The sequence below is a fragment of the Trachymyrmex septentrionalis genome, unplaced genomic scaffold, assembly GCF_001594115.1.
Source record: "Trachymyrmex septentrionalis isolate Tsep2-gDNA-1 unplaced genomic scaffold, Tsep1.0 scaffold53, whole genome shotgun sequence".
NCBI lineage: Eukaryota > Metazoa > Arthropoda > Insecta > Hymenoptera > Formicidae > Trachymyrmex > Trachymyrmex septentrionalis.
In genome coordinates this window covers 3348645-3364238 of record NW_017305705.1, presented here as the reverse complement: position 1 = coordinate 3364238, position 15594 = coordinate 3348645, and the positions used below count along the sequence as shown (strand labels likewise).

General features: G+C 35.6%; 1 protein-coding gene across 5 annotated transcripts in view; it reads right to left on the bottom strand.

The window, feature by feature from the left end:
- Positions 1 to 682: 682 nt before the first annotated feature.
- The window catches only part of LOC108752068 (protein vestigial), a 62247-nt gene continuing 47335 nt past the window's right edge, over positions 683 to 15594 (bottom strand). For 2 of the 5 annotated variants that reach the window (XM_018492678.1, XM_018492679.1), the window contains 3 exons: positions 12577 to 12700; positions 11212 to 11439; positions 683 to 1141 (listed from right to left, as the gene is read on the bottom strand). In XM_018492678.1, the coding sequence (XP_018348180.1) occupies positions 1003 to 1141; positions 11212 to 11439; positions 12577 to 12700 (491 nt within the window). In that variant the 3' untranslated portion in view covers positions 683 to 1002. Of the gene's footprint in view, positions 1142 to 7479; positions 7605 to 11211; positions 11440 to 12576; positions 12701 to 15594 lie in introns of all 5 variants that reach the window. The other 3 variants (XM_018492680.1, XM_018492681.1, XR_001939526.1) reach the window with 2 other exon arrangements.

Genomic DNA, 15594 nt, shown 5'->3' with positions numbered 1-15594 from the left:
ACAAAAATCAAGAAAATAAAACAATCAATAGAAACCCAAAAATTGTGAAAAACCAAAATATTGATTAATCAATTAATCAAAGAAAAAAAAATATTGACGGTAAATAGAAAAAGCAAATGATGTGATATGCGAATTATTTATTTAACAATTAGACAGGCGATAACATGAGATGGATACGATGTGCTTAATGTAGGCAATACGATGGTGATTATACCGGACAGATACTAAACGATGGAGTAGTAGGTGGAAAAGATTTGAGAGATGAAGAGACAAGATATGTGTAGGGTGTAGCCAGGGTGCAAAGAATAATATAGTTGACTCGTCGGATAATAACTATTTTAATTCGCTAAGTCGGGGAGATTTCAGAATATTTGCAGCGCCTATTGTTTATGATACATTAATAATAATAATAATTAATTAATAATAATATATTTATATATATGGCAAGTTCATTGGTCAATAAATACTTCACTTAAGTCGGCAGCTAAATTTGCCAAATAATTATTTTATAATTCTGATTAGTAGTACTGATATAAATTAAAAAAATCGAACTCTTTAATATCAAACTTGTTTCTAGCGATTTTCAAATGTACATGGTTATTATTTAAACGTTTAATTTTTAATAAAATATCAAATTCACAAATTTAATGTTTTTAAAATAAGAAAAAAAAATCGAAGATATTAATTATTTGGGAAATTTAGATATACCTTGACGGTCTAAATCGCACTACACTATTGTATCAGTTGAAGACGATTCTCAATCGCGTTTTCACGGTCACGCCAATCCTTTCTTCGACGCCAGACACAGCAGTCACTATAAAGGTAATAGTGCGCGCAAGTATTCGTCTAATATTATCTTTACGCTAATAGTAGATCCTTAAAATATGTAGGTAACACTATGTACATGACAACGACGGACATTTCAGTCGTCATTTTTGCTTAACAAAGTCCTCGTTCCTGTCACATTCACGTCTATACGATCCACATTATCAGATCGTATTATTAAATTTTCTTATTACTTGAAACACAGTCCTTTAGTCGACTTCTGAATTTAAGGAAACCGCATGCCTGCTGCCGATCTCCAACGCTCGATCCTAGAACCAGTAGAGGTCCTTGGAATCCTGAACTTGAGATTCGAGTCCTGCAACAGCGAATAAGAGAGAAAAATGTTGTATTGAATATATAATTCATTAAATCTATCAATATATATTCGATACGTATATTCTTTTTTTATATACAATATTTAAAATTTAAATTCTGTTATACATGTATACATATGTTAAAGATTTTGCTATTTTTAATTCTATATTTCTTAGATCTTGAAGTGCCTAAAAGTAAAACATCAATCTTACAATACAAAAGTCTCTGGCACTTAGTAAAAAATTTCTAAACGTTATACAAGTGATCAGCTGATTCAAATTACTTTCCAATCTGAAAGACGTCTCTTGTCGTTGCTCGAAATTATTTATCGGTAGTAATAAAAGAAGAGACAACGTTATGACGGATGCGAGGGTGCAGAACTGGTGATGGCACCCGCTGAGCAACACGGACAAACCGACGAACGAACGAACGAAGGGACAAATGGGGCCTGATGTCATGAGACCGACCAGTTAAGATCTCATATCCCTTGTGGTCGAATTTATCTCTTATCTCGTTATATACTGAAGAGTGAATCAACAGATCATCGTCGCCGATATAGCATTCTTGTTTAAAAAGGCGCAATTTTATTGTACAACCATCAAATATATAGTTTAATAGTACAAATGTTTCGTGTACAATATACCATACAAGGGATGTTTGAAAAATTTTGCAAATAAATACATAGATAACGTTAGAGAGAGTGCTTACTGCTTGATTTTGTTGGCATCATCTTTTATATCATCAGAAAGAAATTTTATTCAAGTCGTTTTGTTTTGCCGATAATGAGAGTATTAAACGTTGCTTTGGTACTTTAAAAAAATATAGATGTTAGAAAATTATGCTGTTATCAGATATCATGTACAAAAATACCTCATTAACATCGTATGAAATTTATGCAGATATAGTAACGTATATTGCAGGATATATGATAGCTGCATGATTTTCTAATTTTTTTTTTAAACAACATTTACTACAAGAATAAAACAATTTGTCAGAGAGAATGCAATAAAATTTCACCGACGGTATTATAAAAGATGACGCCACAAAATCAAGCAAATAATTTTTCTCCGCAGCTTTATATATGCATTAATTTGTAAAACTTTTCAAACACTCGTATATAAATTATTAATTATTAAAAGCAATATCTTCGCTTAAAATTGAACACAGACTCTCGCGTAATTTAATAATTATTTCGGAATAATTATTTTACATAATTAAATGATTATTTCAGAAGATTAAATAAAAAAGCAAATAAATGTAAAAATATTATTGCTTAAATATATGATTGAATTACTACAACGATCAAAGAGTATATCTAAAACAATAAATTATATTTTCAAAATTCTCTTTTCAATATTTCTTCTTTAATATTTCCTGATCGGATTGAGCGAGCCGCGCCTTCGATTATCGTACAACAGATCGATGTTTCGACATCGTGAATGGCCAACATGTGATACGGGAGATTGAGTTTGTATCCATCGATACGCACGTGTCGGCACGTGGACGGATCTACCTGCTTCAAAGTCAGCAACGTGAGACCCGTGATACGTTGCCATATTGGCGCACTCACGCACATACATATATACGCGGGTGCAAACACAAAGAGCTCGATCGTGTGAGTGATTGTCGGCATCGCGTGGAACGCAAAGTATTATTTGATCGAGAGAGTCACTGAACTGGAAAATGATCAAGAAAGGTATCGACGGATAAAAAAGAAAACAGTCTCCGAATATTATTACGACAGCTCGACTATTATGCAGAAATATACGATGATGAATTTATACTTGAAATAAAATCTTGTTTTGTACGAAGTTTTATGTACATAGTACAATCTATTGTTGAAAGTATTTATAAATTATTTACATATTATTAGAAATTATTATAAATTGACTTGTTGATCAGTGCATTGGTAGTATTTTCATTTTTAATTTAGCATACAAAAAACATGTACACGGAAAGTACGTATTTTTACTAAAGTATCTAAAAATTTAACTAGATCTATAACTTAAAAATAATTTTAGATTATCATAATAATTATGTAGAGCGCCATAGAATATCAACACTTTCTACAATATTGTTTTGCAATATTGTTATTATGTTTAAGCGTTTTACATAATTACTTTGATAGTCCAACAAAATTATTTTCAGAAGTATCCAGTTAACTTTTTAGATTCAATAAAATCGTTCTTTCCGTGCATAGGAAGAATAATGTGTTTACTGAAAGAATATTAAAAATTTGTGTAATGTTTTCAATAATAAATCTGATAAAGGAAAAATTTATGTATATTTGTCGAAATTAAACTAGGAAATACTAGGAAATACTTTAAATATGACACACACACACACACACACACACACACACACACACATTTTCAATCACATTCAAATATTATACACAGGGTGTTAATTAAGTATGTTGCCATACTCAACAGAGCGATTCTTTGGTTTATTTCAAGTAAAAAAGTCCATATAAACATTAACGCAACACCTGTTCATTCTGCAAAAATAGGCAAATAGATCAAGATACAATAACTTCGTCAAAAATTGTCGTATCTGAATGTTTAAAAAACCATTTTACAGATTGAAACGTCTACTTTTCGGATCGCTACTTAAAAAACAATCTCATGAAGATTTCATAAAGTTACACAAACATAAATAAAGATATAAAATTTCAAAATATTTTACAAAATTTACGGAGTTCCACGGAGTGAACTAAAAATTGTATACAAATGCGATTTACATCATTCGAAAGAGCGAATCTTTACCTTTAATTTACTTTTTTAAGAAGCTCCGTACAATTTTTTTTCATCGAGTTATTCAACGTTGAACCAAAAGGACCATTTTTGCTTCAATGTTGAATAACTCGATGAAAAAAAGTCATACGGAGCTTCTTAAAAAAGTAAATTAAAGGTAAAGATTCGCTCTTTCGAATGATGTAAATCGCATTTGTATACAATTTTTATTCCACTCCGTGGAGCTTCGCAAATTTCATAAAAAATTTGGAAGTCTGATATATCTTCATTTATGTTTGTGTAACTTCATGAAATCTCCATGAGACAGTTTTTTAAGTAGCGATCCGAAAAGAGGTTTCTACCTGTAAAATGCTTTTTTAAACATCCTGATAAGACAATTTTTGACGAAGTTATTGTATCTTGAAATTTGCCTATTTTTGCAGAATGAACAGGTGTTGCGTTAATTTTGTTGCCCAGTGTATATATATATAAAATATTCGAATTTGATTGAAAATAATTAATACAGCTAAGAATGTAACGGTGTCTTATACGTGATTTATACATACTTTATATAAATTAAACGCGATTGTAACTTTATCCAACGGATGAAAGGTGAAAGTACCTACAAGAATTGTACGCTTTTTCCACTTAAATTGTAGATTATCATGACCTTGACTCCGTTAGTTTATTTAGAATGTTATTTTGCGTGATTGAAATTTTAGTAAGCGTCACGTAGAGGAGAAATTCTTGGCAATTTCTAACAGAACGTTTCGTTTCGCCGGTTTCCTTGGAGTTTGTACGCCTCACTTCTTTGTCGGTAGGACTAAAGGAAATTCCTTCGCGCGGGATCTCGCAATGCTCTTTGATATCGCGATATTGAATGTTGGAACATTCATAACAGGTGCGTCCGCCCGTAACTTTGTATTCGCTGATCTGTGTGCGTTTGAGGTTTCAAACGGAAACATCCCGTTCTGCATTTCTTGAGAATATGATAAACGCGGCACGTGCCTTTCTCACGAAACGCTATCTTTATACGAAGTTCATACAAAAATCATCAATTGAGCTAAAGTATAAATTAGTATTTAGTATTTTTTTCATCTTATCACGTTCTTGAAATATATATAATTTACTGGCAAATAATAATAATAATATAATTAGTAAGTCATTACTAATAAAATCATCACATCGAAAAACAATAATTATATTAATAATATAATGTTCTAAATAAATCAAATTTATTTTAAAATTGTACAATAGCTTTTCTTCACAAGTATTTTACTAATAATAGAAACTCTTGTTGAGAAACGCAATAATTCAGAATGGTCATCGTGGTAATCCTTGTGACATCGTCAATCCCTCATACGGAAATCCTGAACAGAAACGCCGGTGTATAATCTTCGTGGGAGGACATCCTAATTCAATACATCCTGCGACACCGCGAATACCGAATAATGCGCCATAAGTGTCACCGGCTAGGACGATTTATGCGAGTCGCTTATATATATAACGCATATTCGCCGTAGGTACATGTGAAACCGATATATAGCCCAGGGTGCTGGGAAAATGGCGAGGCAAGGGACAGCTTGGTAAATGGTGTGTCGAATAACCCGGGCAATATTGCTCGATGTTTGCCATATTACCACGAAGTCACCCTCTGTGTTTGCAGCAAGATGCGGCACGAGGGTATACATCTAATTCCCAGAGTGAAACAACGATCAAATGTGCCGAAATATCAATTTTAGTCATTATACTTAATCCTTAAGTATAATCCTCATCGAATCTTTTTATTTCCGCCACTCTTTTTCTCTTATCAAATATGAATAATATCGCCCTTGGTAATTTAATATTTGATAATTGAAATTTGATAATTAATATTCTTACATGCAGAAAGAATGGTTTTGCTAAAGTATCTAAAAATTTAACTAAATACAAACCTGAAAATAATTTTGTTGGGCTAATAAAATAGTAATTATGTAAAACGCTTAAGCGTTGATAATAATGCTGCAAAATGTTTCAATATTCTAACAACTTGTTTGAACGTTCTGCATAATTATTTTGACAGTCCAAAGAAAGTTGTTTTCAATTCTGTATAAGATAATCTTTAATATTTAAAACCATTCTATCCGGGTGCATATACTTCTATTCACATGATATATACAATAATCTCTTTTTATCTTTATTAGAATAAGAATTTGAGATTTTGATTGTTCTGAGCTAAAAGATCTTGAATAAATCTTTTGTCTTTAAAAGTAGTTTTTCCGTTTCCATTTAGAGCTGGTCTAAGGGAGGAAGGAGGCAGTTTCGACACGTGCAATATTGCGTCCAACACACGTCGCTGATCCTGGAGATTTGAGAGGTTTAATTTGTAATTAATAGTCGCTCATCGGTGCATACGGGTTCAAGAGGGGCGCCAGTCGACCAGGCTTACAACGAGTTCAAGTATATTGGATTCCAGACGGCGAGGGGTATGACCCTTCCCCCCATTGATAAGGGTCATCACAATGCTCGTCCCTTGCGCGCATCCCTCGCCGGTGAAGGGATGGCAAAGGGTCGAGTCCTCACTTTTTGCAGAGCGAGGGTGTTCGATTTAATTTAATCTCGATGCCCTTGTTTCTAAACGTCGAACGCGATTTTCAAGCGGTCGCAGGCGGAAAGGTGATCATCTTCGTTTTACATTCTGTGTAACGAGAGACGCGAAAAGATCAAAGAATAAAAAAAAAAACATGATAGAGGAAACCAATAATGTAGAATATCTAGACTTGACGATTACAGATAAGAATTTTACGTTTCTTGATTTTAAAGCACGAAGCTTTAACATCCTTTGTACGTATAAAATAACAGCTTCAATTTAGGGACATGTATCTCAAGTCTTCACGCAGTCTTTATATAAAAATATATAAAAAATATCAAGAATTGCAAGATGTTAGATTGAAAGATTGAAAAAAGGATAAAAAAACAATTAAAACAAACGCGCGAAGAGAGCACGATGAATCTCGCGTATTCGCTAATGCGGCAAGCTGTCTAGTTCGCTTCATTCGTAGAGAAGCAAGCACAATTCGAGAGATCGATATAACCAGCAACCGCTCGACCACTCCCTCCGTTCGCAGGCTGACCAATCGAGGATGACTGGCCATCCCCGGCTGGCCTGAGTCTCTCTTTCCCTTCTTCTCATGCAACGGTGAATTACGTGACGTCATTGTACGACGCCATTTTCGAAGCGCGTGCCAGAAAGCGTACGGGAGCACGGACGGATTACGTCGTGCGAGAATGTTCTATGAAAAATGTCCTAGACCCGAAAAGAAATTTGTATACATGTGTATACATAGTATCATCTTGTACCACAAGTTGGACCTTAAAAGTTTCCTAGATTCTATCAATTGAATTCTGAATGTTTCGTAATTATGCTGGATTTCATAGTCTTCCTCATTCTAGATCCCTTAAATTCTATGTTAAATTGATGTCTATTTATTTTAAATCCCAAGCCAATTTTTTTTAGATAAATACGAGATGTTTGAATATAACTGATTAAAATTACTTAAAATTGCCTGAGTCCGAATCATACAAACTCTAATTTTGATAATCCATGATACTCTTTAAACTTGCATACCTTAGAATCTGGTATCTTAGTTGCTAAATGGTTTAAACCATAGCATCTTTAGATCCTGCCTCGGGTTCGCTGCATTCCGAACACAGTTCATTTATCAGAATGGTAAGAATGTTGAACTTGTTTATCTAAAACCAGACCACAGATTAAAATCGTATGCGTGTCTGTACTATGAATAAATTAATACATATAATTCATTTCTTTATCGCGTGTTCTTAAGCTAGTCAGTATCAATGCATGTTCAACATTACTCTTATTCAAAAGGTACTTAATTTTTTTTTAGAGAAATTAAGTTAATTTATTGAAAATAAAACTCTAAGATTAGATTGCACATGTAGAAAAATAAATAATTGTCGACGACGTATCAAATTTATCGACATATTTTCTGTAGAAGGTAAATTAATGTCCTCTTAGAAAAATCTTGTTAATTATAAAGACATTAATTTTCCTGAAAATAAATCAATAAACTTGATGTGTTATATCAAGTATAAAACTGAGTAAAGTTAACAATAAGTTTGAATGTATAATGACGCAATAGTAACTTTTATTAAGATTTCTTTTAGATAAAACGTAAATCGTTTCAAGATTAAAATTCAACACTGGAAAAAATCTGGTTGCATTAATTGAAATTCTGGTTGAAAATGAATAAATCAGAATTTTCTGGTTGAATCTATTATATAATTCTAGTTGCGAAATAACCAAATTTCTGATTGATATGATCAGAATCTTTTAGTTCGTTCATTTTCAACCACAAATTTTTCTCGGTGAAGTAATTGATCGCTTTGTAATATCGACAACATCTCTCATGACGAAGCGACGACTAACGTGACGACTTCCCACGGGGAACAGCAACGGCAAGCCGCAAAATAAAAGCAGCGTGATGCAGCGTGTGTGCGAAGACATCGCCATGTTAAGACGCGGGCGCGTCATCCGGTAATTGCGATTTATTTCTCTTAATCACTGCGTAAACGGCAGCCAATTTATACGGTTCGAGTTAATTTCGTGCAATTATATAATTACTGAGCGCGGCGGCCATCGCGCAGGCAGCGAACCTAATCGGTTTGCCGAGCCGAGCGCCGTAATGGCGGCACTTAAATTTAAAGATACTTCAGAGACTTTGCGCGCACCAATTCACCCCTGCTGGTTCAACCCAGCGCTCGTTTCACCCTCTATTACTCTTTCGCGAGTTTCTTGATCAGAACACGAATTTCTGTTACCTAAGTTCTTTACAAACAAACTCACTGTGAGGTTATTTTAGTAAATTAATAACGATTAGGTTTATGCTTTTTAATAAAACTTTATACTTTTATATAAATTTCATATATTCATAATTAATTTTGAAAAATCAATAATTGGAATTTGTCTTATCAATGTCAATATGTAAGTCACAACAGAGAAAGGATATGGCGATAATTTTTTATTCTTTTGACTTAAAAAATACTCTTCCTCTTCTAAATTATAAACTAATTTGTTACATATTACTTACTTATGTAACTCTTTTCTTTTATAGATACAAAATATTAAATTCGTAGTATTTATTTTTATTCCACAATGTTTCGCTGCTCGAATGAAAGGGAACTGTAAGAGGGTTGGGATTCATTTTGTGGCACGATGCTTGGTCTCAGTGTAAAGCAAAGTGAGGGTACAAAATCGATACTAGACCTCTTCTCCCTTCTTGGGATGGATGTCACTGTTCCCGTGCTTGGCAGCCATGCCTTTCGTCTAAGAGAAACGGAATTCAGCAGTCTAGAATCTTGGCAACTGTGGAAGTTAGATGAGATTTGGACGATCTAAGAATTTGTACAAAAGTGCATAGATAACGTGCACTTCCGGATTTCATTATAAGTAAAGTTGAGGAATGTAAAATTAGATCAAGAAGTTGAGAAATTTTAAATTAAAAAAAACCGTGCAAGAGAAATGTGAAAACTATAGAATGTAAAGTAAATAAAGTAACGAACGAAAGATATATTTAAATGCAATATATACATCCTAATTGAAAGCACAAGAAGTCGAAGAAAATAGAAATAGGAACAAGGTTATAAAAATAAAAATAACGAGAATTCCAACACGTCGTTCGCAGAATAGCGTATCTCAGAAAATTCCAAAGACCATATGCGAAATTGTGCGACTGCTTGAAGGTGAGGGGAAGGCGTGTAAGCTGCATCAGGGTGCAGACAGATGGGAGTGGTCTCTGTAATCACAATGGGCGTGGTTTTTCACGGCTTACTGCAACCGCATCACATGGGGTATAAAACTGTGCACAGTCGGATTCTGTCACTTTTACTGGGAAATCAATTATTCGATTTGATTTTGATAAAATACAAAATCAGAACAAATATTTTCCCTCTTCCTCTTTCAAACATATAGAAAATAAAATATAAACGTTTGAATAACTATATATATATCACATATAGCTATTATTTAATAATTTAATTGTATTCAATATATGTCAAACGCATTATCTAATATTTCATTATTATTATTTACACACGATCTAATATTAATTTAATTTAAATTCACATTTCAGATTATCTATTCATATTTCAAACCTTATTTTATAACGTACCAAATCTGTGCTCCGCACGCACAGGACTTTAAATTTCTCGGCGACTTTTCCTCGCAAGCAAAATGAAAAATTGAATCGGAAGATGAACAGAAATACCATTTTTCTATACCGCATAATTTAACGCTATTTTTCTGCTTCGCATAATTCACCGACAGAGGAGCGGCGCGTTCAAGGAACGAGAATATGTACGACGGGGGATCCTGCCGACGCGGCGACAGGAACGAGATCCGTTTTGCGGATGCGTCCGCGGCTTTTTGTCCTGTGGACGGTTTTGGTGGGTGAACGCCGAGCCGAAAGAGGACACCGTATGGATCGCGGCTCCCATTAAGCCCTTATTAATTGCGAGCATCTGAGGGACCGACTGATCTTTCTTGCGCTACCTGCGCGCCATTCCGAACAAAACTCCATCCTGCTGTCGCTCGACACAGTCAGGACACGGTAGGATCTTTGATACGCCGTCGATATGCCGACAATCCGTACGCAAGTATATCAGATGCAATGGGGATCGCGGCGATGTAATAAATCAGAAACGAATATTAGAAATCCGAGAATGAAGCTCTTGTTCTAACTCGTTAATGACAATGTCGTTGCGCATGTATGTCTTATATGTATCTATATGAAAAAACTGTGCAACGACAATCTAACAATACAGACAACGTCATTAAGAGTTACGGAATAGGGACGTAGGTACTTAATTCACAAAAAGTCTTTCTCTTAAACAATTTTATTTATTATTTTTTGACTCTTTTAAATCTGAAATATTTACGAGTTGAACTGTAAATGTTATTTAAGGGAAAAACGTTGACGATTATTTCGCTGAGAAATAAAAACAGATCAGAGACAACTGTATGTATTGTTTCACATTCGACTTGATCACTCGATAAAATCTTTCTCTTTCTTCTTCGTTAAAATTAATATTAAGAACCCGAGGCTATATTTATTCTTATGAAACTAAAAGAAAACGCGACAATCTCGCGAGCAGTTTCGCCAACGACGAACGCGACCGCCATTTATTAAACTGACAATTTATTTTTCCTACGCGAGAAGAATCTCACAGAAGTAAATGTCGTGAATATTTCACATATTCTGCGTGCGCGTTCGCTTAGAACGGAGTTTACCTGAACGTCCATTCGCCGTTGGTGAAACCGAACATGGAAAAGTCTACTTACTTACCGGAGAGAGGTGCGTAGTGGCCGTGAGGATAGGGCGGCGCCGAGGAAGCGTCGACGAGGGATTGCGACGGCGTCGCCGACGTCCATTCCTTGTAGGTCGCGGCGTGCGCGTGATGCGCCGCGTGATGAGACGTATGGTGGCCGAGGCCGCGTGCACCACCCAGCAGAAGGCCGCTGTAACTCGCCGCTGCTGCCATATTGTGATGATGGTATTCGTGCACGGCCCTGGAAGAAGAAAAGAAAGCGTAGGAAAATTCATTGCAAGAAGGAAATGATCTGTGATGCGATCAGAAATAAACGTGCTGCAAAATGTACTTTTCGGGTGGAGTATGAATAAAATTAACTACCGACATGTAGCGTTTTGGCGCGCAGAGATACAAGGAGATACATTGCGCCAAACCAGCGCGTAAAAATAGCATCAATAGCTTCTCAGCACGTCGATATAGCCGCCTTGATTATAGTGTGTGTCGCGATCGATGAGAATTAGAAAATAATATATGTCATCAGTATGCCCGATGCCAATCTCAAAGGGGTAAGGTAAAAGGAGACAGCGAAAGGAAGAAGCGGAAGAAGGATAGCGACATGGATTTAAAAGCGAAAACGAAGAGCATAGGTATGTGAAAAATACTAAAAACCGTCGGGAGCAGGTAACGCCGAGATCTTTAGCACTGATCTGACTACATCTATAAATTACGAATCTGTCACCGTCGTTGCCGTAGGAAGAGGATGGAAGGTATCAGCGACTTCTCTTTTTTCTTTTCTTTGGTTTTAATTTACTCCACTCTGCCATGTGCAGCGCGTAATCCTTTCTTTTCCTTCACTTCCTTTTGTTCTAACGACAGTTGTCGCTCCAAAATCAGTTCGCTGATTCGCGTTCAATGTTGAATTTCAATATCATGTCACTCAATGTCACGCTTTAAGAATGTAGAAACACGAATCAACACGCACAGAAATAATAAGTTATCGAATAGTTAATTCAGCACGGCTAAAGATCGTGTTTAAAAAATTCTCGTCTCACTAATTAATGAGCTATGAAGCATTTAATGGCGCGCTCACAGGAAAAATTCCCAGCATGTGGTCTCGGTTTTACGTCTCTACGGTGTGTGATGAGATGCTGGAGTTACACGCAATTACTCGATGCGTACGATTAAGAATCAATGGGACGTGGATATTCTATTCACGGCGCCGATATTCTATCGCACAACTTTGTAAAGAATGTCTATTAAACAAAAAAGGAAACTATGCGATTTATGTAAAATGGAAAAAAGATAGAGGTAGAGAGAGAGAGAGAGAGAGAGAGAGAGAGAGAGAGAAGAGAGATAGAAAAAATAGAGAACAACAACAGCGATCGGTAGCACTGACCTGTGATGGTACTGCGGGTAATGCGGATGCCACGGATCCGTCGGGTACTCGTAGACATCACCGGGATGCTGACTATTCCAAAAGGAAGGGGGAAAGTTCCTCATGGACATAGGGGAGATATTTTCTGCAATAAAAAAGAAAACAATTTTACAATGACGACGCTTTTAATAACTTGCGCGAGAAAACATGCGTCTACGAGAAATTCTTAGAGAGAGAGAGAGAGAGAGAGAGAGAGAGAGAGAGAAGAGGGAGTCTTTTTAATTTTTCTATATAAAATTCTTATTTTGCCCCCAGAAAACATCAGGGAAGACCGATCGAGAGGTCCTACCGATTGTTTATGTAACCTTTCTCGAGCGCGTGCGACTCGGCGCCTCTCCGTCGGAATCTGATCGGAGAACACATTCTATTCTCTGCTGCTAAATATCGTGCTATTCTTATTTTTTCTCGTTTAGAAGCGCGAGTCGTACATTGTCGGAAAAAAAAAGAACGGTTTTCAGGGCAAGCACAAGCAGTGCTATAAATACTGGTGCCAAAGCGATGATCTTCAAGTGATGAATACTACCGATAACTCGTTGTTTCTCTCTCTCTCTCTCTCTCTCTCTCTCTCTCTGCGGGGAGATGTCCTCTCCCCCGGAAAACGGGTTCCAAGCGATCGCGCTTCCACCAGAAACCACTCGTTCTAACTAGCGGGAATAAATAACGTCGCTGGCCGACTAAATCATCGTAGTTTGTAACGGCGGAGTAAATTAGCAGCCGGTATGCCTCTCCTAGTAGATAATCGAAGCGACTTAGCCGGAGATGAAATCGCGTACGTGCGTGCGCGCGAGAGGGGAGGGAATTAGAGGGCATAAATCGTGGACCGGCGCGGTCGACCTCGCGTTGGTCCACAACCTTCGGTCGCGCGTTCCGATTGGTTGGGGATGGATTAAAAAAGAAAAGGAAAAAAAAAAGAGAAGGAAAGAAGAGAAGAATCCAACGTGAGCGAGGACCGCGCGAGAGGATTGCAGGAGGATACACGACAAGCTTCTGGCTTCGAAGTGGCCGCTTGTAAAACAACCAAGCGGTACCCTTCTGCCTTCCGCCGATTTGGTCCCGTGGGATTCTGCCTGCCCGTTTAGTGAAGCCTTTCGGAATCGTGGGAACGAATATATTATATTTTAATAAAGAATCAATCAAAAGAATTGATCGAGCTATTATTATCATACTTACATTAATTAATTGCCTAAAGTAACGCTAATTTATAATGTGTCACATAATATATGATCATGATAATGTATGAATAAATTACATAATACATATGATAATAATATAATAATAATCATGATAATTTAGGTATTACAATATAGAGCAATATTTTACAATATATTATAACATTTATATTATAACGCTGTTTGATATTGTCTCTATTATGGTATCGCATCATTACTTCGATTGGATTTAATAATTACTGCGTTTTCTTTTGACTTACAATAGTTTGAACTAAATAAAATTATTAGTTATACAAAGAAGAAAATGAAATTATTATTAGTAGAGCAATCACAGATTACTAAGCGATTTCAACTTCTAACGTTACAAGTTTCAATGGACCACACGCATCTAATAATGCAGGAATATCCGATATGTATCAGCAATAATTTAAATTTTAATACTTAACAATTTATGTAATATTTTAACTTTTTAAATTTGTTTTAACATTGAGAATGATCGGCGTCGAAACGTTTGTCATTGTACTTCTATATATTTATTTTCTGAATACTAAATGTTCTTAATTTGTTTTTAATCTAGCTTGTAGCCTTTCTATTTATTTATATTAATTTATTCTGATTGAGCTATATTATTATTTTATATTGCAATATATTACATTATCGATTTATTGCATGCAATAAAAATTTCGACAAGATATTTATCATTAAATTACCTATAAAAAACACTAATCGATATTCGTAGAATAATTTTTCATCAAAGAGATTCTTTGACAAGATGACGTGATACCTTATACATTTTTATAGATCACACTTACCACAGATAAACAGATTAAAACACTTAAACAGATAATTTTTATTATACAGATTACGACGTGAGATTGAACATTTTATCACAACAGTTGCAGTGACCTAACCGGTAAATTGAAATCAACATTGAAATACCGGGTCTTACATAAACGAGCGAGTCATAACACATGAAGTTATGATTCTCGATAACATGATAATAACACGTACGATTAATTAATCACGCAAGTTTGAAGTAAGTCTACAAATGAGCTAGAAATTAAATTGATTTCTGCTTGTCGATCGATGAATTTTCAAATCAAGATTGCATCTCGATCAACAGATATATCCTTTTTGCTTAATAAAATAATATTTTTAAAAATATTGAAAGGAGGAAATTGTATAAAAAATGTCACGCCATCAAACATTCTACCGAGCTACTTTCAGAATCAATAAAAAGATTTTACTTTATTAAAATATAAAAGAGTTAATTTAAAAAATTACTTGCTATTAGCTTAATAGCATATATACAATATGTTACATGTATGTTGCACTTTTGTAAAGTATAATTAAAGAGATAATTAAAATGTATCGTATTGTATGTATAGTCATATATGTATTGTCGTCACAAATATGATCCTTTAATTCTCGAGATAGACAGGGATACGGCTGAGGACGTCGTGGGACCGTTTGCGGCCCCTCTCTAGTATCTGCCTCGGTCTCGGTTCGCCGACTGTCCTTTATTTATTAACGCAATTAAAGAAACAGAGTGTCGACCGTCTGCAGCCGGCTTTATTCTTTGCCGATGCCGCGACCAAAGAGAGAAAAGGTATCGCTCTACGTGGAGGAGAACGGAGGGAGGGAGAGGAGCGGGTAGAAAGGGTTGTCGAAGCCTGGTTAGCCAATAAGTACCCGCGTGTTCCTCAGAACTTCAGAAAACGCCGACGTTTTAATCGACGACTTGCGACTCTCGATACCGTTTTCGCAATCGCGTCCACCCTTGGCCCTTAGATAGTAAAATATTTTCAGG